This window comes from Anabas testudineus, chromosome 5, assembly GCF_900324465.2.
Source record: "Anabas testudineus chromosome 5, fAnaTes1.2, whole genome shotgun sequence".
NCBI classification, from domain to species: domain Eukaryota; kingdom Metazoa; phylum Chordata; class Actinopteri; order Anabantiformes; family Anabantidae; genus Anabas; species Anabas testudineus.
This window is the reverse complement of record NC_046614.1, coordinates 12,839,760-12,862,683: the sequence shown is the minus strand read 5'-3', so window position 1 is coordinate 12,862,683 and position 22,924 is coordinate 12,839,760. Positions and strand designations below refer to the sequence as shown.

Here is a 22,924-nt window from a genome sequence, read left to right as displayed (position 1 = left end):
GGACACAGAGAAGACTTAAGCAAAGGTTTTTGTGTCATATAATTAATGTGTGAGTATTTATCATACAGTACTTTTTAAATTCTGGTCTTTTAAACACTCCATTCATTCAGTGCAGGTTGAAAGAGTTCAAAGCATGGCCCAAGCCTTTTGTCATTTGATAAGTAAGAATAAATGAAGCAGTGAGATGTCAAACAGATATGCAGACATACATAAACTCACACAAGTGAAGAAATGGTTTCGATATAAAGACTTGAATCTGGAAAATGCAAAACAGAGGTGCATTATATTGTTTTTGGCGGAATAAATTCAGTTAATCATACAAAAGGCACGCAAAAAATGGAAAGAAAGCAGTCTGATAGATGTTGACGTTTGCTATTTTAATGAAGTAAAGCTTTTTCTTTTTTTTAAAAAAACCTTCTGGCCTTCTTAGATATGTGATTGTGTCCAAAGAGAAAATAATGAATAGTGACAACATAATTTATTAATTTTCAACGAAAAAAAAAAAAAAACCAACAATTTGGTAACAGACAATCTATAATGAATGTTTCTCATTTTCACACTTTGTGTGACAAATGGCAAAAAAGCAAACTGAAGTGGTCTCATCCTCCTCTGCAGGGAAACCTTGTTAGCAAATGATTTGGTAATGAGAGAGAGAGTCATTAATGCTTTGGCAACACTGTGAAATTATTTTGCTGGCCAGAGGATCTGAATGCATCCACCAGGGAAAATCTAATTACTGCACATTAATGCCTGTGGCTAGTCATGTGATTAAATAATCACATATGACATGATTCAATGTATTGTAAATACACTGGAAAGGTTAACATCTTGTTTCAGCTTTTTAGGACACTAACTGGTTCATTTCTGTGTTTGTACATGCAAAAGAAAATATAAGATTAATACATTTTACATTTAAATCTTACATTTACATTGTTAAATGGGATGTAGAGCGTGCAGAGCTTCTTCTGGAAGGCTGAATAATTATTTTAATGATTCTGCAAGCTGGGAAGAGTACTTTGCTTAGTACGTAGCTAGAACTTGGAAGAGGCAAACATTAAAATACAAAGTAACTGCACAACTGTGATAATGTGGCATTTGTAAGACTGTTTTTCCTTAAATATGGATGTGTCACAGTTGGTGGCCCTTTTACACATAAAACTGTGCTTTCGCATAGCGGCTTGAGATTTGCACATACTTACTATGCAACACATAGTATGTGTCTGTCTTGGGGTCAAGGTGTCCCAGGGCGCAGATGCATGGGGCACTTAGTGCCTTGCTGAGGACAGGTGATCAATGATATTGAGGACAGTACTGGCCCGAGCCACTGTTAGCTGACAGCTGGAATACCAGTTGTTGGTGCTATATAACACTGTGTAGCGGGAGTAGCGGGATGCTTACGGTACTTATAGTCACTGTCTGTGAAGCCCTGAAAACTGCTACTGTCGAGTATTTATGCTTGCCGCACATACTTTATGTGGAGTTGTTTAGTTTTGGTTCTTGACTAGACAATTGAAACAACTGTCACATATTTTTCCATGGATTGGACTGCCATACTTTTTATACTGTTGTCATCCAAGAACACTTGTCTGTTTGTCAACTAACAAATCAACAGTAAAGATGGCACAGTAGAGGAACATTAAGTCAGTTGTTATGAGAAAAACTTTTTTCCAGTCTCAGGTTTCCTGGTTGGAGTCATGGGTAGATTTACCAGGGTTTAAACGTCGAGGGGCTGCCTTCCTTAATCACGGAAATACAAACATCTGGAAAAAATCTTGTCTCTTTCAATCTATTCCTCCAGTTGTATCAAAGGAGGAGACAGGTTAATCCTTTTTCTACTGCCGTGCTGTGGCAGCCTGCAAAATAAGCTCCACATACCAAGTACATTTGTATAACTGAGTGAAACTAGACTCTCATCTACTATTTAACATAAATACGTACGATTATGCTAAAATAGAAGGTTAAGAGACCTTTAGAATCACAAGTTCTCCTTTATACAAACAGACATGGGAAAACAGCAAACAAATGGAAATATAATACAATGCAAAAGAATTATTAACTGTAAAAGTGTAGTTTTTCAATCACTGTATCACATTTGATATTGCACTGTACCATTTATAGCCTCAGGGGTTTTTAGCAACTTATGTACATTTACAGAGAATAGAAAATATTAAGGTTTCATCTATAAATGACCACACACGGTGGATTAAATATTATTATGAAAATATTCTTTTCCCGCCTCAGCTCCCACAGCTCAGTGACACAAATCTGTGTCTTAGCGGAAGTCGTCAAATGACGTAGGAGGCGTCCTGCGCTGTGTTGAGCGGGACTTTTTTGGGTTTTTTTGACAACACAAACGAAAACTTTGTGACTTTCTCTTGCTTTGTTCGTTTGCAATGGCCTTTCAGATCGAAGCCGATTTACCGCCTGGCCTTGCATGTCTGAAAGTAAGTTTTGTGTTTATTTTTAAAGGTACCCTGTTTGCTCACATTCAGGTGACGTTACTAGCTTAGCTAAGTGAAAACCCCCAACACAAGAGCTAACAACCAAACAGACGGAGGGCGACTTTAAATTAAAAACATGAGCTATGTCCTCATCTATTTCTTATACCGAGAGTCAAATACAGTTGAATGGGGTTATGTCAGTATAGCTAACAGTATAGCTAAAAAGCTCCGTGCTTTAATGACCTAACGTTACAGCTAACCTAGTAGCCAGTTGTTTGCTAAGTAACGTTAACGTTACTCTTTATTGTTGTACTAGCAAAGATGTCGCATCTTAACCTAACTTAAGTTGTTACTTGTAACTTTATATTGGCCGTACAGTAACATATAACGTTAGATTTGCAATATCTAATGTTATTTAATGTTTAACGATAGCTGTTCAGTGTAATTCAGCTATTAACCCATTACCCTACTACCTAATTGTTCAAATCGGGTAATGGAAACTTATTTCAGGATGCTGTACAATAATAATCAGTGATCAAAATGTGGTTTATGAACACACACAGTACCACATGAAAACAAGACTCAACACTCATTTTTCTAAAATACAGTGTGGATTATGAATGAATACCAATATGGATTCATATTGTTTTGTTAAACTTGTGCTTCCAACCTGCCATGTAGCAGATGACAAATATATTACAACCAGCCTACTTGTTTCATTATTGACGTTACTGCCAGTGACTGAGTTGTTTCATAAATATGATTTGGCCATTGTGGTTTTTCTCATTTACAGAATGTTGATGCTCTGCTTCGTTGTCCAATATGCTTCGACTTCCTTAACATTTCAATGATGACTAAATGCTCACATAACTGTAAGTAACACGTATTTAGTGTCTATTACAGAAACTTGGGTAATAATTACTCTCACTGTGAGTTTAGAAAAGTAGTGAGTACACACAACTAAACAGTCCATCCAGATGAAATCTTTATCCTGATGTGTTCTCTATCTGCATTAATTGTGTTCCCCACAATTTTGTGTTGAATGGAGACATCTTTAACATTTACAAACCCTATTTCCAGAAAGTATGGACCTTTTCTAAAACGTGATATAATCTAAAATCTGTGGTTTCAGTATATCATAGGACTGACATACTGTATAGAGATAGGCAACTATACACACTCACATTCACACCTACGGTCATTTTAAAGTCACCAGTTAACCTGAATTTATGTCTCTGGACTGTGGGAGGAAGCAGAAGTAGCTGCAGAAAACACTCACAGGCACAGGGAAATCATGCAAACTCCAGACAGAAAGACACCTGGCCAGCTGGTGGATTCTACCCCAGGTCCATCTAGCTGTGAGAAGACAGTGGTAGCTACTACACCACCGTACTGTACAAGTATTGTTTAGTACATATAAGCAAATTTGATAATTAATATAATTATAATAATAACTCTGTGTAGAAACACTGCAGAGTCCTCCGCTTTACTGGCCTGTATGGTGCATCATGAAGGGGAGAAGGAGACAAAGGCGATCACAGACTGTTGAACAGCTGAAGTCTTGCATCCAGCAAAACTGCAATAAGTGGTATCCTCTGTTCCCAAATCGTAAAGTGTAATTAAAAGGAAACACAGTTGTAAACATGTCTCACTCACAACTGTTTTTAGTGTGTTGCAGGCATCACACTCTAAATTTGCTTATAGTTAAAAAATAAAATAATGTTGGTCAGTGAAAATATGACATTTGTAAATGAACAGAACAAATTATTTTAGTTTTTTATTGCGTTTCTGAAAAAGTTCCAGCTTTCCTGGAAATGAAGTTTTTATTTGTATCTGCTTTCTGCTTTTTTTGCACTTAAGCTAGGAGCCACACATCAGACCTATTTCTTATGTGAACTGAATACAGCTAAGCACTAAAAATATGTTTTCCCTTGTATTGTTTAATGTAATTTAATATGGTACATGGATAACAAAAATTAAAATAAAACCTAACTGTTATTTGCTTTCATTTGACAGTTTGCTCCCTGTGCATCAGAAAGTTTCTTTCCTATAAGTTGCAGTGTCCAGTTTGCAATACAGTAAGTATGAACTTGAATGCATGGTTATCTTTATAGTGGCTATAACCTTGATAAGAATTTCACATTAGCACACCATCATTTGTAGTTAATTGTTTTAGCCTAATTTGATAAAGGATCCATATTTATTTTATATCTCACTTATTTTGTTTTTTCTTAGCAAGCAACAGAACAAGACCTAAGAAACAACCGTGTTTTGGATGAATTGGTTGTAAGCTTTCAAACTGCAAGGTAACTATGCAACACAATATAATGGATGACCAGTAAACTGTTATATATCAGAGTTTTCTCTCCAAATGGATCTGAATGTGCTGTGCATCACCTGTAACTGTTTTTAGACAGACACTGTTCCAGTTAACAGGATGAATAATGGAAAACTGTAGGGTACTGCAGTCATAACAAAAGAGTTACTGAATTGTTGCCTTAGTGAGCAATTGCACTTTCATTTATCATCATCAAACTCAATCAAATCAAGTATTGTTATGGCATTTTGCACATCAGCACAGGTGTAGAACAAGGTAAACCAGTAAAATATACTTTGTCCCTTTTGGGTAATTAGTTGTCATTCTTTTGCCCTTTGGGGTAGCTGAAAAAAACACTTCCGGAAAGTGCAACTTTTTTACCATGAACTTGGCTGTACCACCTGAAGATCTCTCTGTTTTATATGTAAGAACTGAAGAATTGTTTTTTGTGGTGATTTCAGAGGATCCCACTGTTATTACAATATGTCCACAAGGGAAGAAATTTTAGTTCACTTTAATATACCAGCACAGGAGGACCATTTACGGTTGTCTTCAGTTATCTGCTTCTGATTTAAGGATTATATGTAAATCAAATGTGGATCAACTGAGGTCATTCAGGGTTCTCATTGCACTTACCTGTGTGTTGTTTATCCTCAAGGTCAATAGTTTTTCATTACAATAGGATATAGACACTGAGAATGGTGGCCAGAGGCTGTCTAAAAAAAACACCCCAAAAAAGTACCTTACATTTTTAAATTTAAAAACATTCCTCAAAACTGATTGTTTTAGTAGCCCTGGTGAACCATTTCTTACATCCAAAGGTTCACATAGTTTTTCCGCTAGCACTATGCCATTTTATGCTTGTTCTTAATAAAGAAAGATCTGAATTTCTTTTGTGTTACTATTTTAGGCGCACCATATTTGTTAATAGTTTTGACTTAGATGAAGACAAGATCATGTTTTATAACAAATTAATGCGTAAAACTACAAAATTTACATACTTTTTCGTGCCACTGCACTTGCAGTCGTTGATTGTTTTAAGTAGACGAATAAATGTTGAGGTGTTTTCCCTCAGTGTAACAGTTGTTTGATAAAGAAAAATTAAGAGGGTATATTGAAATAGTATTAGTATTAATATAATAATTTGCCAATTATATTGTAAAGTTTCAACAACAAAAAGTGGAAAGATGAGACAAATTTTTTCCACAACCTGCACAAACACCGCAACATGAGGAGGAATTATTGCAGATGTTAGACCAGCAGTGGTTAGCAATGCCATTTAATTTATACAGGTTTGTTTGCCAGTGGTACAGTTTGTGACTAAAGAACTAAAAGCTGGAACCCACTTAGGGAGGCAATGATACCTGTCCAAACTGCAGTTGTTGTAGAGCTGCACATAAATGAAGACTCTACTATGGTGTTTTAGTGTCTTTTCCAAATGTCTTTGACAGACCAGGAGGAACTAGGGAATACAATTCTGCTATTTTGGATAGATGATGGAAGAGTAATGCATGTTTTAAGGTGCTTTATAGCATTTTTCACAAAGGAAAGGAAAAGAAAAACAGATACAAATTCCTGCTAGACTGCCTTAAACTAAAATCATCAGAATTGTTTCTTCAGTGTCTGGGCTGATGTTTGTCTGAAAGCTCTCCCTTCCATCAATCATGTCCGTGTTATCAGCACTCTGAAAGCTCTGCTTTCAAACTGTAGATTGTCATCGCTTTTGTGAATGAGTAGCTGACGCAGCTACTGTTTCCTCAGTTTTGGTTTAATTTCCTGTTGTCTAGAGCGAGTGAGTGTCTGAAAAATGGGATTCCTTCATAGGTGGCTGTCAAAGTTTTATGCAGTCTTGTCTCAAACAGTACAGTTTTTGTAAATTAATTTGAGCCTGAGTAAAAAGTTGTGTCTACATTGTATTTCAAGGAAGAATATTTAAAGTATATGGTTGGGGAGTTTGATTTAATATGTGTTTGAAAGGGAGGTTTTGGCCAATGGCATTGGTCTGCTGTATTAAAATGGAGGCTTATTTTTCATTAGCTGTTATTGCAGTGCCTAACATTTCTATTATTACAAAACCAGCTACCTTATAGTCTCTTCTCTCACTCGGTAATCCCTTTTACTTAAGCAGAGGTGGAACTGTTAGTGGAACTGGTACATTGAGAATCAGACACTGCTATTGAATTGATCACCAAAGGCACAATGCCATTTTCTTTTGTGGATAAAGGACATGATGTTTTCTTGGTACTTCTATCTTGTAGTGGGCAGCATGTAGTCGTTTTTTCTCTAGTTTTACTTTTGTTTGTTTGGTTTAGTTTTTCTGAGAATGCTATTGAAGCTAACAAACTCTATTGCCCAATGTTTCATGTGAGCATAGTTATCTGATAAGGCAATTAAGTGTTCAGAATTTGTCAGTGATTTGATTTGTATAGTGAAGAAAATATTGTCATATGTTTTCTTCATATTGCCCAGCCCTACCTGTTATATTGATTATTTAAACAATAAGTTTAAATAATTGCAAGATTACTCTTGGTTTTACCTTGAAATTTGTTGTTTCTTGGATAAATGAACCTCTTTTAAAGTGATGGAAAGGCCAAAAACCATTTGCTCATGATCCGAACCACACAAGCTCATTTGTAAAGCACGGTTGAGGTAGTGCTGTGGCTTATGCTTGTGTGATTGATTTGAACTTTTTACTAATATTTCTGTTTGATCTTAAACCCAAATGTCCTTGGTACACAGCAAACATGAATAAGTTGGCCTTGCCATTACAGTAATTTTGGAGGAGACTGTTTATATATTTTTTTTTAAATCTCTTTTGTCTGTATTTAGTGCTTATGAAACAGGGGTGTTTATAAAAACATTGATTTGCAGCCACTGTAAAGATTTCACACCTCTTTTATTCTTAACTTAATGATTAATGGCCCACATCTTTCTTCCTGCCACTATGCAGTCAATTGTGGCACATTATTACATTTTTTCTTTTACCTAAAATAAGTTTGAATATCAGATATTGAAGTACTGTAAATATTTCAGTAAAGTGAGTTTTTTGTCGTTGTTTTTTTTTTTGCTTGGAAAAAAGTACTTTTAAGTCACTTAGAGTCAAGTTACATTGGTGATCTCAAGTCTTTGTGGTAATTTTTTGTCACCGGTACCAACACTATACAGCAATAAGCCTAGCTCGTCTGTTTACAGACCATAAAGAAAACATGAATTCACCTATAGAGGACACATCACATAGCAGTATTTATAATGATACAGTATGTACAAAAGATACACTTCAGCTTCAAACATATATTTGCTCTGCCTGCCTGTGTCTTCTGTATGGCAACAGCTGGGGCACCATTTGACAAAAGTAATGGTAAAAAGTATATGCTCTGATGATATGGTTGATATATATGTAGATATAAAATAATAATACCTTGAATAATCCAGGCTGTATTGAGTACTACTACTGGTATCAGTAAAAGTATCAGTTAGATGCTAATTTACAGTAGGAACATAACTTATTTAAAATATGAAACCCCAATGTTTTAGTTTAATGCCTTTATCCGTACAATTTAGAAATAGTTTTTTTTCTGCAAAATATACTGCTATACTTGAATAATCCATAATACTTTATTGAAATATAAAGTTTAATAGAGAAATTTTAGTGGAGTGACCAGTAGTAGACCTGACTGCATGTAATGTGGCAGATGGATGGTAGGAGGTGAGGGGGGAGGGCTTTCCACATCACATTTGAGAAGAGCTGCTTTGGTGTGTGTGTGTGTGTGTGTGTGTGTGTGTATGTACATGAACATGCATTAATGGGGGCAGTTAGCACAAATAAGTTTTAAATATGGAAATCAGAACATCACACACCTCACTGGTTCTGCTTTATTGCCAAGTAATAGCCCTGCTGCTATTTATTTGCTTTCCACATTTCCAAGACTGTAGCCAGTGTGTCTGCTTTTTCTCGCTCAGTAAAAAAGAGGAAAGATAATTGAGCAGGTGGAGTTTAACGTCAAACGGCTCACTTTACTGGCAGTAGCATTTGTTGGCACATACTGCTTCTCATTTTATTTTACTTAACGTGTTTTAAAGGGACATTAGGTTAGTTACCCTCGATAAGGTATTTCATGTAATTATATTTGTTAATGATTTGTTTTATATGTTTTTAACATTTATTACACATATTCGCATTCACATATAGTTTTACTTCCTTTTTTCCAGGCAGCAGTTGTCAAAAGTACATTTTGACTCTCCTCCAATATCACCAAAGACCCCAGCTTCAACTATCAAATGTAAAACTCCTAGAGACAAGGGCCAAAAGTGCAACAGTGTTCTAAGTCACTTTTTTCAAAAGAAATCGAAAACATCTCCCACTATAGAAACCCAGCAAGATGGGTCTGTCCCTCAGTGTTTTCGACGGGGAAAAGTACAGACTGCATGCACCCGCAATGTAAATCACAAAGACCTACATTCAGCAACTGCTCAACTTCCAGTGACTGTGAAAGAAGAGCCCGTGGATATGGAGGAGACCTCTAACCAGGGTTTGATGTTAATCAAACAGGAGGCCACTGTCTCGCTTTGTGTTAACACTGGGGCTGACATGGCATCTTCCTCATCACAATCAACAGACATAAAGCCCGTAATCAAAGGTGAATATGTTCTACCTGCAGGTTAAGGATGCGTCATCACACAGTTTGACACCTCAGCTAACTAATTTGTTAACTCATTCACAAACTCACAAGTCTCAGTCATTCACATTTACCAGGCTTCAGAATCTCCACAAGGGAGAGCTGTTTGGTCATTGTCAGATCTGTTCTATGTCTGCCAAACTGCTCCACATAACAGTTTACAACTGTAAACTGCTATCGTTTTAACAAAAAGTTCATAGACTTTCACATTTAGTTTCTTCTTTTTCAAAAATGTTATTGTGTGCATCTTTTGCTGTTGTTAATGAAAGTAGGTGTTGTTTTGTAGATTATGAGTGTAATGTTTATGATTTTCCATATGTTTACTCTGATTTAATTAATTAAGGCTTAACTCTTTGTTCCTGAAATGTTTCTGATGAAGTGTCACTAAGGGAGGCGTTAGTTTTAAATATGAAATGCATTATGACTCATCACAAAAATTTAAAAAGATTTATTTTTTAATAAGCTGCTAATTATCTTATGTTGTGTATCTTTTCACAGTGGAGTGTCCTGTGTGTTCTGTAAGTGTATCACAGCAGTTCATCAACAAGCATCTGGATACATGTCTTACTAGTGGAGAGAAGAAAGAAAGCCTGAGGAGGTAAAAGACCAATTTTATACTCTCTGCTGTTGTTTGTCCCAGCGATAGTGCTCTAAAGAGAACTGCAATGTACAGTAGCACTTGAAAGTTTGTGAAGTCTTTAGAATTTTGCATAAATATGACATAAAATGTGAGCAGATGTCCACAGTGCTAAAAATAGATAAAGAACACAAGAAGAACCAATGAAAGACAGGTAAAGAACCTAATTAGACATATGAGTCTATGTTAGATTTGTTTATTTATTGTGGAAAATGATCCCATCTTAAATATTTGTGTGCGAAGAATCCAGAAACCTCCAGGATTATCAATTCATTTGAAGCGCAAATTAGGGTGAGGTGCTTCAGTCATTGTGTCGGGTGGGAGACTGGGAGGACCTGATCTATTTAAAGAAAAAAAATCTACATCCTCTCCATGTCTCATTTTTATGTTTGTTTTAGTAGCTTCTGGCTGTGTAGTTGCGGCTCATGAAGTCATGTGGGGTCCTCTCACTGTTTTACTGCCAGCATGTTTTGTTGTGTGTCTTAGTTTAAGGTGTTTACAAAGGTTGTGTTCCCGTCTGATGTGTCAAACTTATCTTTGTAACAGTTGCAAATAACTATTGTTTTGCCCGCGACAATTTTGGAAAGTTCACACTTCTAGTTTGTGGTCACCAAGCAGGAAAGGAACTCAAGAATTTCGGAAGAGTCTACTAGTCAACTGTCGGGGAGATTGTCTTCTGATCTAGGATATTCAGTACCATTATTACCCTCTCCAGGAGTGGTCGAATAACAAATACCACACAATAGCAATAGTCCACATAATAGTCTGGAGGTCAGTAGGGACCCAAATGTCACATAAAAGGAATGAATCTTTACAGGAAGTAGCTCTTGCATCAAGATAATGCCTCTAAACACAACATTGAGTGCATAGCAGTGTGGGGTTTATATACTGTGCAAAGGTTATTGTGATTACTTGTAATATTAAGGTTTGTTCAAATGATGCTGTAAATAGCTTTCATTAATTTGCTTCATACAAAGTAAAGTAACAAAACCTAAACCAGTCAGTGCTTTTTTGAGATTACCTTTTGTCTTTAAACAGCCCCAGTCTTCCTTGGTACTCCTGTACAGGCTTTCAAAACATGTGGCAAGTAGATTGTTCTATAATGTGACATGATTTGAGAGACTGAAAGGATCATAATGACCCATACAGCAATTACAGGGTTCTGCCATGAATTATCATATTTGTGTGACAGTGCAAAATACTTAATCTGGAGTAGCCCTTGATGTCATAAAGATGAATTGCAAAGGCTTTAATATTCTGGCCTTGTATAGCCAGCCTGCACAAAGATTCCTTTGCTACCAGCCTTAATAACTTAACTTACTCAAGTGGAAAATAGATTTGATTGACTTCTGTGATTACAACAGGGCTATGGATCATCAGACCAGGCTGACAAATGGAAACTCCCATCCGTTAATATTATCTTGTTATGAGCTCAACTGATGTGGCCACCGTGTGATACATTTAATTACGTTGACATTACCATCATTCTTTTATGCTTATAATTTCCAAGGCTTGGATTCTGTAGATATAACTCTATTGCTGCTGAGCACAAAAACACACCAGGCATTACAAAACCAACTGGCTATTACTGAAATAAATTAGGAAACCTGTTTGTTACAGTTCCCCTGGCAGCGGGAGGCGTCCAATGGCCAAACTTGTGTACAACCTACTTTCCATGCAGGAGCTGAAGAGGAGGCTGAAGGAAAACCATCTCTCAATGCAGGGTTCTCGAGACCAGCTGATCAAAAGACACCAGGACTTTGTCCATATATACAATGCCCAGTGTGATTCCCTTAACCCAAAATCAGGTGAGAGTGTTTGGCTCCTTAAACCATAATGGTGATCTTATATTCAACTGAAATGTTTTGTATTTTGCATTTTGCAGACATGAGCAGATAGATGTCTGACCTCTTGTTTGGTCTAAATAAAGTGTATGTGTCACTTAAAACTTACACTTACTACATGCATGTAGTAAAGTAAAGATAGTAGTAAAGATTTACTCTTTTTTTTACTCTTTACTCTTTCACCAGTTGAAGATATTGCCAGAGAGGTGGAGGCCAATGAGAAGTTGAGGAATCAGCTGCAGGGGAAAGCCAAACCAGTGAGTTCTAATAAATACAATTATAAGTAAATAATGAATTTTATAGGCTGCTTTTGAAAACTTTCCAGTTATAAGTGGAAAGTAAGTTTAAGTTGCTTAGCAGTATCTCAGTAAATGTGTTTTCTTCAACAGTTGATGTCTTTTTCTCCTTTTAAACATTTTGCAGGTCATGGTATTCTCAAAGAATCAGTCTGAGAAGGAGATTGATGAGATGCATTCAAAATATAGTAAGTAATAATTTTAAGTAGTTTAATGGGGGGAATTTTCACAGATTGTGTATTGACACCGGAGGTAACTAACCTGATTAATTAAATCGGTGCCAATAGAAGTCAAACTATTTTATGTAGCATTACATCTTCTGTTACATGGTGCATCTGCATATACAATGAAGACAATAGTATGCTTGTACTCTGTGTCTGATGAGAGGAAATGGTTTAATCCTGTATTTTGGGTTAAAAAAGATATTTGCAGACAGATGAACCAAACAAAAATAACACTATGACCCTGTGTGCTGAAAAAAAGAAAATTACTATACTGTGCATAAAACTGTGTTTCAGGTGCAAAAATGTATGAATGGTGCCTTGTGAAGAAAAATACCAAAATATATAAGTAGCATGAAAACACGTCAAAGAGAAATTCAAAATACCTGTGACTTGCACAATTTATCTCCAAAATATGAATTTGTTTTTTGATAGCTAGTTGAATCGACCAAGCTTCTGTTGGCTGAAATAATGTATAATGTTTTCTCCTTTTTGCTGTCACCATATATTTTACAGCCCTAAAAAATGTATGTTGGAAAACACTTAGGCGTGATTTTTCCATTCCACTAGAGTGGTACATATTAGACCACCCACTCCTCCATTAAGTGCTTCTTTTGAAGCAATGTTGTATGTCATTTTGGGCTTGTTGTTTGTATGTGTATATCTGTTTTACACATCAGGCAAGTGAAGGGAAATGGACAATATGCTGTAACATGACTGTGTCCTAATAAGGTTTATTAAATGAGGTAGATTTTCATTTTTGCATTTTAACAAAATATATTCACTAGCAGCTCTTGCCCAGTATTAGGCAAATGCAACCTCAGAGGTACAATGACATGCCATTCACCATTTTTTACCTTTCCATTATTTGTTTAACAAAAATGAAGAAAAAAAATAAATAAATAAAAATAAGGCAATCCTAAGTATTAAGGGTTAGTAAGAGGTTGCAGCCAGATACTGCCATTCATCAGCTCTTGATTAATCAATCCTCAGCAGGAACTGAAAAAGCAGAAGTTTGAAAGTTTGCTGGTCTGAAACATTCAGATGTGTTTTAACACAAGAAGGAAGAAGGACAACATAAAGCAATAAGTAAAGACATAAGCAATGATCTGTGAAGCCATGTGATGTGTTGCTGCACATCAATTCCAAACAATTTGGAATTGAATCAAGACAGTTGCAAGTCTTCTCAGGAGTGGATATCACAGCACATTCAAAACAAGTGTCAAGCCTCACTTGTTAAAGTCCATGACAGCACAATTAGAAGAAAATTTAACAAGAATAGTTTGTTTGGAAAAGTTTCCAGGAAAAAGATTATCTAAAAACAACATGAGAACAGGGCATAGCTCCATTCTTATGTTGGTGAATCTCATCACGTTTTGTAGTTGTTAATATTTAAAATATGTAAACTGCCTGTCAGTGTCCATAAAAGGACATGAGTCAGTGGTGGATATAAAATAACACATACACAACTGATGAAGTTAAACAAAATACTATAATATTTTTAATATTGTTAGAGTTGTAGAATCAACAGTAATGCAATAACCAATTATTCTGCGCAAACATGTGCATGTGCAGACAAATGTGGCTTAGTGCTTAAGTCTTGAGTGTGCATAGATTTTGTTAATATCAAATATCAAATACGAAAACATTGGTGAACATCAGAGTCTTTATAAAAACAGTGTAAATTGGCTTTAAGAACGCTTTGGGAATGAGGCCAAATGTTCTATGGACAGATGAGTCCTGAGTGCTGAAAAGACTTATTGAATCATGGGGGTACTAGTATTGCCCACATGCTTTTTTTTTCCTGTCTTCATTTTTGTGAAATAAATAGTAGTACATAGTTTTTTACTATTACCTACTTTCATTTCATCTTAAAAGTTGGTTTTCTTTTCCATTTCTTAATTGATTCTTTGCATGTTGTTGTGCTCTGTGAACTGCCTTTTATTTGATTTTTGTTAAACATTGCCTTGTCCTCACGTACACGAGACAAGGACAGGAATTGAGCTGTTCTTTTAGATTTAATCAGCATTTCCTTCAGGAGATTTCTGGTTCCCCCATTCTTTTTCCCTGACATTTTATGATTTATTTCATAAAAGAGTATTTACCTCTGATGTTAAGGGTAAGCATGCTTTATTTCAGATGAGACAGTCCATTTTATAATCTAAAAACACACAGATTAGCTATGCTTCAGAGATCTTAATGACAGGCTGTGGTTGCAATCCAAAGCAGACCATAAGCTTTGAGACTGATCATTTAATTTATTTTTTCCAATTCTAAGCAGCCAGTTCAGTAGGAAAATCCGCTGGCAAAGACCTGACTATTGCCTGAGAGGTTATCCATCACAGAAACTGCATGATGTTATTTTAGTCAAAGTTGAGTAATTGTTGCGTGGTAATGCTGTGAAGCAGAATACACTGCTCTTTTTCTTCAGTATTGCATATTTCTCCAAGAAGATCATTTAAATTTAGCATATTCAGTATTTGTTGTCACATAGCCATAATGTCAATCTTACTTTATTCAGTCCAGAAGGCCTCCATTAGGTGCAGGCCTCAAATGCCTTCCGCAACACATTACCAGACACAGAAACAAGCGCAATTGCAGTGTCTTCAGTGAGCAATTTAGCAGCAAGGGGTGAAATGAGAATGTAAAACGGGTGAAATGATTTATGTATTCTCTGTGAAAACAATACGAAGACTATTTTATAATGACTTGTAGAGTTAGTTGGCTATTACATGTCAAAGATTTTTATATCCCATTTGCTAGGAGCTCACAGACGATACTGATACACAGAAATCTAGACCAGGTGTGTTTTTATGTTTAAGAGGTGAAAAAAGAACAGTGGCATTAAAAAAAGAAAGAAAAATTGAAGTCATGTTGACATGATTGAGGGAGCTTGTTGGAAATAACTGTACGTATAACTTTAAAAGTGGTTGAAAATGGATGTGACTCATAGGATGAGTGTTCTATAAATAGCTGCACTGCTGTGATAACCTCTTGATTTATCGAAGGAGGATGTGGATGACTCACTCTGCTAGTGCTGGGCATGGTGAATGAGCAGACAGGAAAGTGAAAGTCCTGGGACCCTGCAGCCTTATAAGATATTCTTATTTGTGTTACCATAATAAGCAGCTGGCAAAACATTATCATAAACTGTTGGTACTGGAAAAAATGTCCCTGGATTAATTATTTAATTAAGTAACTTAACTTAGTAAATTTACTATTTGAGAATATTTGCCAGTCAGCAGGCTATTAATGCATTAAACAAATGTTTAATCAACTTTTGATATCTTCTGCTGCTAGGTATACATTCTGTTTATTTTGACCATGTCTACTGAACGTCTTTGGCACAAACATTTACTTATCGACTTCAATTTTCCCCCACAGGAAAGCAGCACAGCAGTGATTTTTCCCGCTTGATTGCCCAGGTCCGGGGTCGTCTAGAGACCTCCAGGCAAACTCGTATCAAACAGGAAGACATAGGGGAGGGAGGGGATACACAAAGAATAGAACAGACAGACAGAGGTACTGTAACACTTGTATATTTATTAAAATATAATTTTCCCACAATTTAGTGGGATCTATACTAAACAAACAAATACATTGGTGGTTCTGCACATTGTTAATTTGGATCAACTATGCAAATTTTAAAGGCATACAAAACTTTACATTGTCCCTTGTTACAGTATGTGATAGAACCCACAGGACCTGAAATTGTCTTTACATCAAGTATATGTGAAAATTTGGTGAGATTTTGTTGTCAAGTGCATTCATGTTACGCATATATATTTTGACAGGTTATTTCTATATTGATTGATTCCCTCAGGATATCTGGCTTGATATGTTTTGATGATATGTTTCTGTCTCCTTCAGGTCAAGTGGAAGAATCGAAGAACTGCTTCGTGATTAAGGTGGAAGACGAAGATGGTCACGAGGAACTGTCCTTGACAGGGATTGCTTTGTCACCCAGCCCCACCCATAGCGATGTGTCTGTTAGCAGGTGAGTTGTAAATAATACACACCCTGATTCGGTTGCAGTGACACCCTCAAAGCTTGTTGTTTTATTATGTTTTTCTTTTCTTTTTTCTACAATTTGCATACAGTTTGATATGAGTTGGTATAATTCTACAGGGACCAAAGATTTGCTTTGACCTTGATCATTTATGATTTTTTTTTTTGTTGAAAAAGTGCTTCTCTTCTTCATTTTATTGACTTATTTTCTTTCTATTTGTGACACATAGACAGGACAGAATCGTAATAAACCGATTAATTTAGAATTACTCATCAGTTCATTCATGTTAATGTCAGTTATTGTGGAAACATATTCCTAGGTAATTGTATTGAGATGCAAACATGTTAGGAAAAAAAGAGACATACAGCTTTGCCATGACAACTGCTTCTACAAACTGCCTGTTTATTAAGATTATTCAAAAAACTACTGCCCAAGACATTACTCTTAGAGAATACATTTCGTCTATATAAACAGATAGATAGAATATACATACAAATACTATAGATGCACCGATTTTCTGTACTGATTCTCAATTTATTTAATAATCTTGACCTGCAGATTTCGATTTCCTTTTATTCTAAGAACCTTGGGAGTACTGTGGGAGTATGGTGTGCTGGGCCTTAGATATGGCCAGCTAGTCTGTGTATAACCGAAACATGTTAGGAAAAAGATGTGACAGTTGTGTTAGTATTCTGAGCAATAAGTCAAAACATTCTCAGTGGGAGTTGGCCTCCACCATGGTTGTTCCTTGTCACTGATTATGTTTGCAGTTTTCATGGTTATGATTTCAAGGAGCAGCTAGGGGGAGGGGAGTGTCCAGTTTGGGGACCTCAGATTGCTGCAACATCCGCAGTAATGTTGTATCAGACTATTGTGGTGAAGAGGGAGTTGAGCCAAAAGACAAAACTCTCAATTTATTTGTTTGTGATCTGCGTTTGAACCCTGGCCTAACCCCCTTTGGGTAGTGACCAAAAGAATGAGATTTCCCATATACAGTAAGTGGCCTAAATGAGCTTCCATCAAAGAGTTTCAAAGCTTAGCCTTAGAGATAGGGTAAAGAGTTCGAACATCACAAGGGAGCTTGAAGTAGAACCGCCGCTCCTTTATATCAAATTGAGCCAGCTGAGGTAGTACTGGCATCTTATCAGGATGCCACCCGGGCCCCTTCCACTGGAAGTGTTCCAGGCTCGTCCAGTTGGGAGCAGATTTCATGTCAGACCCAGAACATGCTGGAGAGATTATATATCTCATCTGGCCTGACAAGAATCGGTATTCAGGACAGCCCTAATATTACTGTATATCATGTTCATCATAGCTACATACTGTAGATGGTATTAGCGTACGTGGCAAAACAAGGTTTGATAAGAAGGAATGCGTCTGAATTACAGAGCAGTTGTGTTTTGGACTCTGAAGCCTCTCCATCATTGCTTTCATACCACATAGACCTGATGGATTCTTTTTTCAAGAGTTTACGCTCATTTAAAGTTTTATTGTCACACTCAAACACTCTCCCTGTTACCAAAGGAGGTATAATCGTTTTCAGAATCAGTTTTCTGACGATTCTTTAAATCTCTCCTTTTTTAGAATTTTTAAGGGATACTGTTTGTCAGTTGGTAGGGCAGTCATCTATGAACCCCAGGGTTGGTGGTTCAACTCTCGTTTACCCCAGTTCCTGGCCACATGTCTTGTTCCTGGACGAGACACTGAACCCTGAACTCTTGACACTATAAGTATGGCTGCATGTCAACAAGACGTTCTCCAAGGGGGTTAATAAAGCATCAATGAATCGAACATTACCACTGGAGCAACATATAGCTCTGCCTAAATAGACCATGAACCCTAACCCAAGATTAGGGATGGACTCCTGGTTCTTCCTGGCCAATGGTCAAGGCATCCTTGGAAACCAAAACCCCATAGCATCACCGGCTGCCCAAACAACAATTTCAAGGGAATCGATAAAGTATGTCTTTATTATAAAAACCATGATGTTACAAATTTTTTATTTTTGTTAAAATAGACATGTACTATATTTGAAGGTTGTGGCCTGGTGATCCTGACTGAAATTACTCTAGTTATGGACTAGGTGTCGTTTTTCCTGTATAATTTTGTGTTCAGATGCCCTGATAAACAGACAGGCCTTAAAACAGACTGTTTACTGTTATTCAGATCTTTTTTCCTACCACTCAGATATGAAGAGCATTCATGTGAAATCTCACAGTTGGAGCTCAATAATAGCAAGAGTATAATTACAAAGAGGAAAGATTACTTGCTGTCTTTCAAGTGCATCCTCTGGACCAGGAACTCAGCAATCAGAACAGCTACTTTGCTTTTGCTTTACTCTGCTATTAAAACTAATATTATTAGTCATTAGTCATTGCTGTCAACAGAGCCGTCCAGAAGCAGACGTTTCCTTCTAAAGTTATTCAGAACAGTATATTTAATATTTGTATGCTGCCTTTAAATGATAAATCTAGGGATATAAATTTGAGTGTGTTAAGTGTATGTATATTAAGGACCCCTAAATTTTTTACTGTGCTTGTAAGAATTCATATATAGATACTACAGTATGTAGCAAATGAAAGGAAAACCCTTGTTTTGTTGGGAGTATGGAACAAATGCACAGATGATGAGCTGTAGTTGCAGTTCAAAATGCTTTACCTCTTGCTGACTGACAGCGTGAGAGGAAAAAATACAGTAGGTTTGTACTTTTATGTGCAGTGCATAATGTTTTTATGTCTTTGTCTGAGGCAATCTCATGCAACTGTAGCCTGAAGTTTGTAGTCAGGGAAATGAAGAATAGTGAAATGATCCTGTGAAAAAGTAACTTATCTTGATTTTTCACTCCTTTTTGTTGTTGTTGTTGTTGTTGTTGTTGTTGATGTTGATGTTAATTAATATGCTAATATTGCATGTTGGTCTTTGGTAGAGGCATTGTCACTGACAGATCTATAGGATGTTTTTAATATGGGATAAAATATAGGGTCAGTGTTCGAAAATAACATGTTCCCCCTTTTTTCTTTTCCTTCTCTTCTCAGTTCTCTTTCTGACATCTTTGGTCCAGACCCTGTCGGAAATCTTGAGTAAGTAATCATGACTTTTTAGAAAAGTAAAAGTAGCCATCACACACAGTTGATTATTAATTAATTAAATCATATCAGTAATTATTGTAGTTTTGTGTTAATATGTAGATTGGATGTCAACATACTTGCTGCCAAGGGTGCTGTCTGTCGTGCAAATTGTGCACATTAATTTAGGGTATATACACCTTGTGACATTAAACAGCATTGAACATATCAAATATATCCATATATCTTTTCTATGAGATAACCCATATTTGATAACCGACATCTGTTTCTTGTTGCCCAGCGATGTCCTGTGAGATTGAAGAATGTAAAGAAAGAAGAGATTGAAAGAATTTATCAAAGAACTGAAAAACATTTTACACACTTGTTTATAGTTGGGTTGTGCTGTTATTCCTCAGATTTAAAAATAAGTATTCCAGCTTTCACTTCCAAATTTAGCTTTTTCTGTCCAGTTTTGACTTTTCAAATTAAAACTTCTAATGTTATCCATGCATACACACTAACCAGTATGTACCCAGAGTACACCAGTATTGTCTGGACTTGACAATGCTTTACCAGTCTATCAGCGACAGTAGTCCTGATACACACAGTGGCCTACCTGCTACTTCACCTCTCCATCCTTCCACTACACACTACACACTACACACTTAAATTCCAGTGTTGGAATTTTTAGTCCATGCACTCAGTATAACAAGACATATAACCTTGTCTCTGGCTAAAGGTGGATATATATTGCTAGTACATTCATCTGAACAGAGCTCTTTATGTTGGGTTGTAAGTGGATCCATGTGGAAGGCACTGTGGTTTTAGGGCACGCACATACAGCACACTGAGGCTGTGTGGTATGTGTCAGAGGTGCTCCAGAAGTGTGTAACACTTCATGCTGAGCTGTAGAGCCAACAGAGGTCACATAGTTTCAAAACATATTGATTAGGCAATGACTGATCTATAAGGAGATCTGTAGTTTTTGCAAGGTTGAGTGATGGTCAACTGTCCTGCAGTTTGCATTTCCTGCATGACTGCTGTTTGAAGTTCCCTTGTAGACTTTGGTGAGGTTGTATTAATTTTACGAGCGTTTATGTGTGTATTTTACATACTGTATTGTGTGTACCCATCTGTAAATATTACATATTGCAGTTATTTTGTTGACTCATTGATAACATAACTGAGTTGTCATGTGCTTGGGTATGGGATGAGCCTTTATTTTCTGTGCTGCTGATGCCTCCTTTGAGAGAGGTTGACTAAACTGAGAATGAAAGATGGATTTGTTTGGCCGCAGAGCTGAGCAAATCTGGGAATTTTACCAGCTTGAAACCTGATCCAAAACTGAAACCCCTCCAGACACACTTGTCTGCCTGAGACAATCCATGCCACCATGAGGTATTCGACATTCACAATTAAATTAATGTTTGCTGCCACCAAACATATGCAGGCAGATGGGAAATCTTACAAGTAATCCTTCTGTGCCTCCTGAACCAGTCCCTTACCATTCACCTATAACTCTGTAATTTCTTTTCTGAGAACATGTTACTTACTCTCCAGATACCACTACCTCCCTGACCACATTTAATAAACATACTCCTGACTTTATAAAGCCAAACTAACTCAAATGTGTTACTGATGTCATTGAGCCCACTGTAATATATTTAATTAATTGCTGTATCTGCTTGGCTGGTAATTGACTGTATAAATTTCATTTTACTGAATTGTTTCAACATATTTTGGTGGATGGTCTGAGAAATTGACAAATTTACTAGATTAGTTAAAACAATGCATAGTGTCTTTGTGGCTATAAAACAGTACTCTGAGGCCCACAGCTGATGCATATTCCAGAAGTGAGCACTATGCTTCATGGGTAATTTACTGCTGCAGCTTTTGTATACATGATAGATTGTGTGCAAAAGCCAAACAGCCGGTGTACAGTACAAGTATGCCTGGGTGCCGGGGTGCCTCTTAAGTCAGATACCTTAATCACCTTTTGTGTTACTTTTGCTGTTATATGCCAAAGTAAAATGTTCAGAAATTTGTTAGAAGACATTTTGGATATTTCTGTTCTCTGTTTACAAAAGACTAAAAGGTCATGACAGAAATTGTTCTTTCATAGAAACGCAGAGAGGACCTCAGTGCAAAAGCGAGTGTCCAGAGGAGACGATGCAGCTTCATCACCTGTCCTGAAACGACGGCGTAAAACGTAAGGAGGGATAGAGGACGTGGAAGGAGAGCGAAGGAGAAATCGCTCTCTGACCAAATCAATATAAACTTGTGACTGATTTTCAAGCATATGAAGACATTTTTTTATGCACATTCCAGTCTGGTATTAGTTTATTTTCTGAAGCTGCAGTGTTTACTTCATGTGTCATGTTCCAAATAAATGTTTATTTTAACATTTTTGTTGTCTCTTGATCCGTGATGACATATGGCATGCTCCACTGCATCAGGTTACCTCAGGAACGAGAAGATTATTAAATCAGTATTAAAATAACTGTATTCCATGTTTAAAATAGAAGCATTTTTGTTTAAAAGTAGACGTGCGCAGACATGAACACGATTTCTAGTTTTAGCCAGTGTCAGTCCATGTGCTGTTTTCTATTGTGCCTTTTTTTTAATTGATTGTGTCTTTATAATATCTTTTCATGGAAATCTTTCTTTTTGTGTGGACATTGTGTAAATGTTTTCCCAGAGAGCATGAAAATGCCCCTTTCCCCTCCAAATAGCTGTCTGCCTGCTAGCCTATCACATCCATCTTCAAAAACATTTCTCATGTTTGGCTCATTGTTTGCCCGACTCAGATTAAGAGCTAGGTCACATGAGATTCCTCTGTCGTTTGTAATTTCAAAGCATGCAACAAATCTGTCACTTTCAAAGTGTTTACTTTGGAAGAAAAGCAACCGGGGTCATAATTCAATAACACCAGTGCTTATGGAAATCCCAGGTCAAACTGAGCGAAAGTGTAAACACTTAAGAAGGGAAGGTGCGGTTTATATTGTACATTCGTACATGGGAGAGCGAGCAGACCTTGATTTAAAACAGGTCTCACCTGGAGTCAGTGCTTGGGACTCAATTTGGACTGTGTGATAAAGCGAGGACTCCAAAAGACATCGTTGGACTTGTGTCCGTGCTGCATGGATGATCCCGCTGCATGTGATGATCCAGTTTCTCTCTGGCTTAATTAACAGGAGTGTCGCTCTTGCTTCTTGCCACAGGAGAGGACTCTGCGGCTTTTTATAAAGTTGAGAGACAGTGAAGCAGAAAGTGATGTCATTGATTCCACCTACAATACACATCTCGGAGAAATCCACAGACACTGCACCTTTTTAGTCACATCATTTGTGTGTGTGTTGGTGGAAATGTTGAAGCAGGTATTTATCATCTAACACAAGATGAGACCGATTTTACACCT

At 36.8% G+C, this 22,924-nt stretch overlaps 1 protein-coding gene across 2 annotated transcripts; it reads left to right on the top strand.

Moving 5' to 3' along the window:
• Window positions 1–2,306: 2,306 nt before the first annotated feature.
• On the top strand, window positions 2,307–21,922 carry rad18 (RAD18 E3 ubiquitin protein ligase). 2 transcript variants are annotated; one of them, XM_026349416.1, is made up of 13 exons: window positions 2,307–2,444; window positions 3,235–3,313; window positions 4,458–4,519; window positions 4,677–4,747; window positions 8,968–9,395; window positions 9,933–10,032; window positions 11,692–11,879; window positions 12,102–12,172; window positions 12,339–12,399; window positions 15,817–15,954; window positions 16,303–16,429; window positions 19,477–19,521; window positions 21,629–21,919. In XM_026349416.1, exons 1-13 carry the CDS (start codon window positions 2,394–2,396, stop codon window positions 21,717–21,719), a joined length of 1,512 nt encoding a protein of 503 aa, XP_026205201.1. In that variant the 5' UTR covers window positions 2,307–2,393; the 3' UTR covers window positions 21,720–21,919. The 2 variants fall into 2 exon arrangements, with proteins under 2 accessions (XP_026205201.1, XP_026205202.1); XM_026349417.1 differs by lacking the exon at window positions 19,477–19,521 and having other exon boundaries at window positions 21,629–21,922.
• The last annotated feature ends 1,002 nt before the right edge of the window (window positions 21,923–22,924 follow it).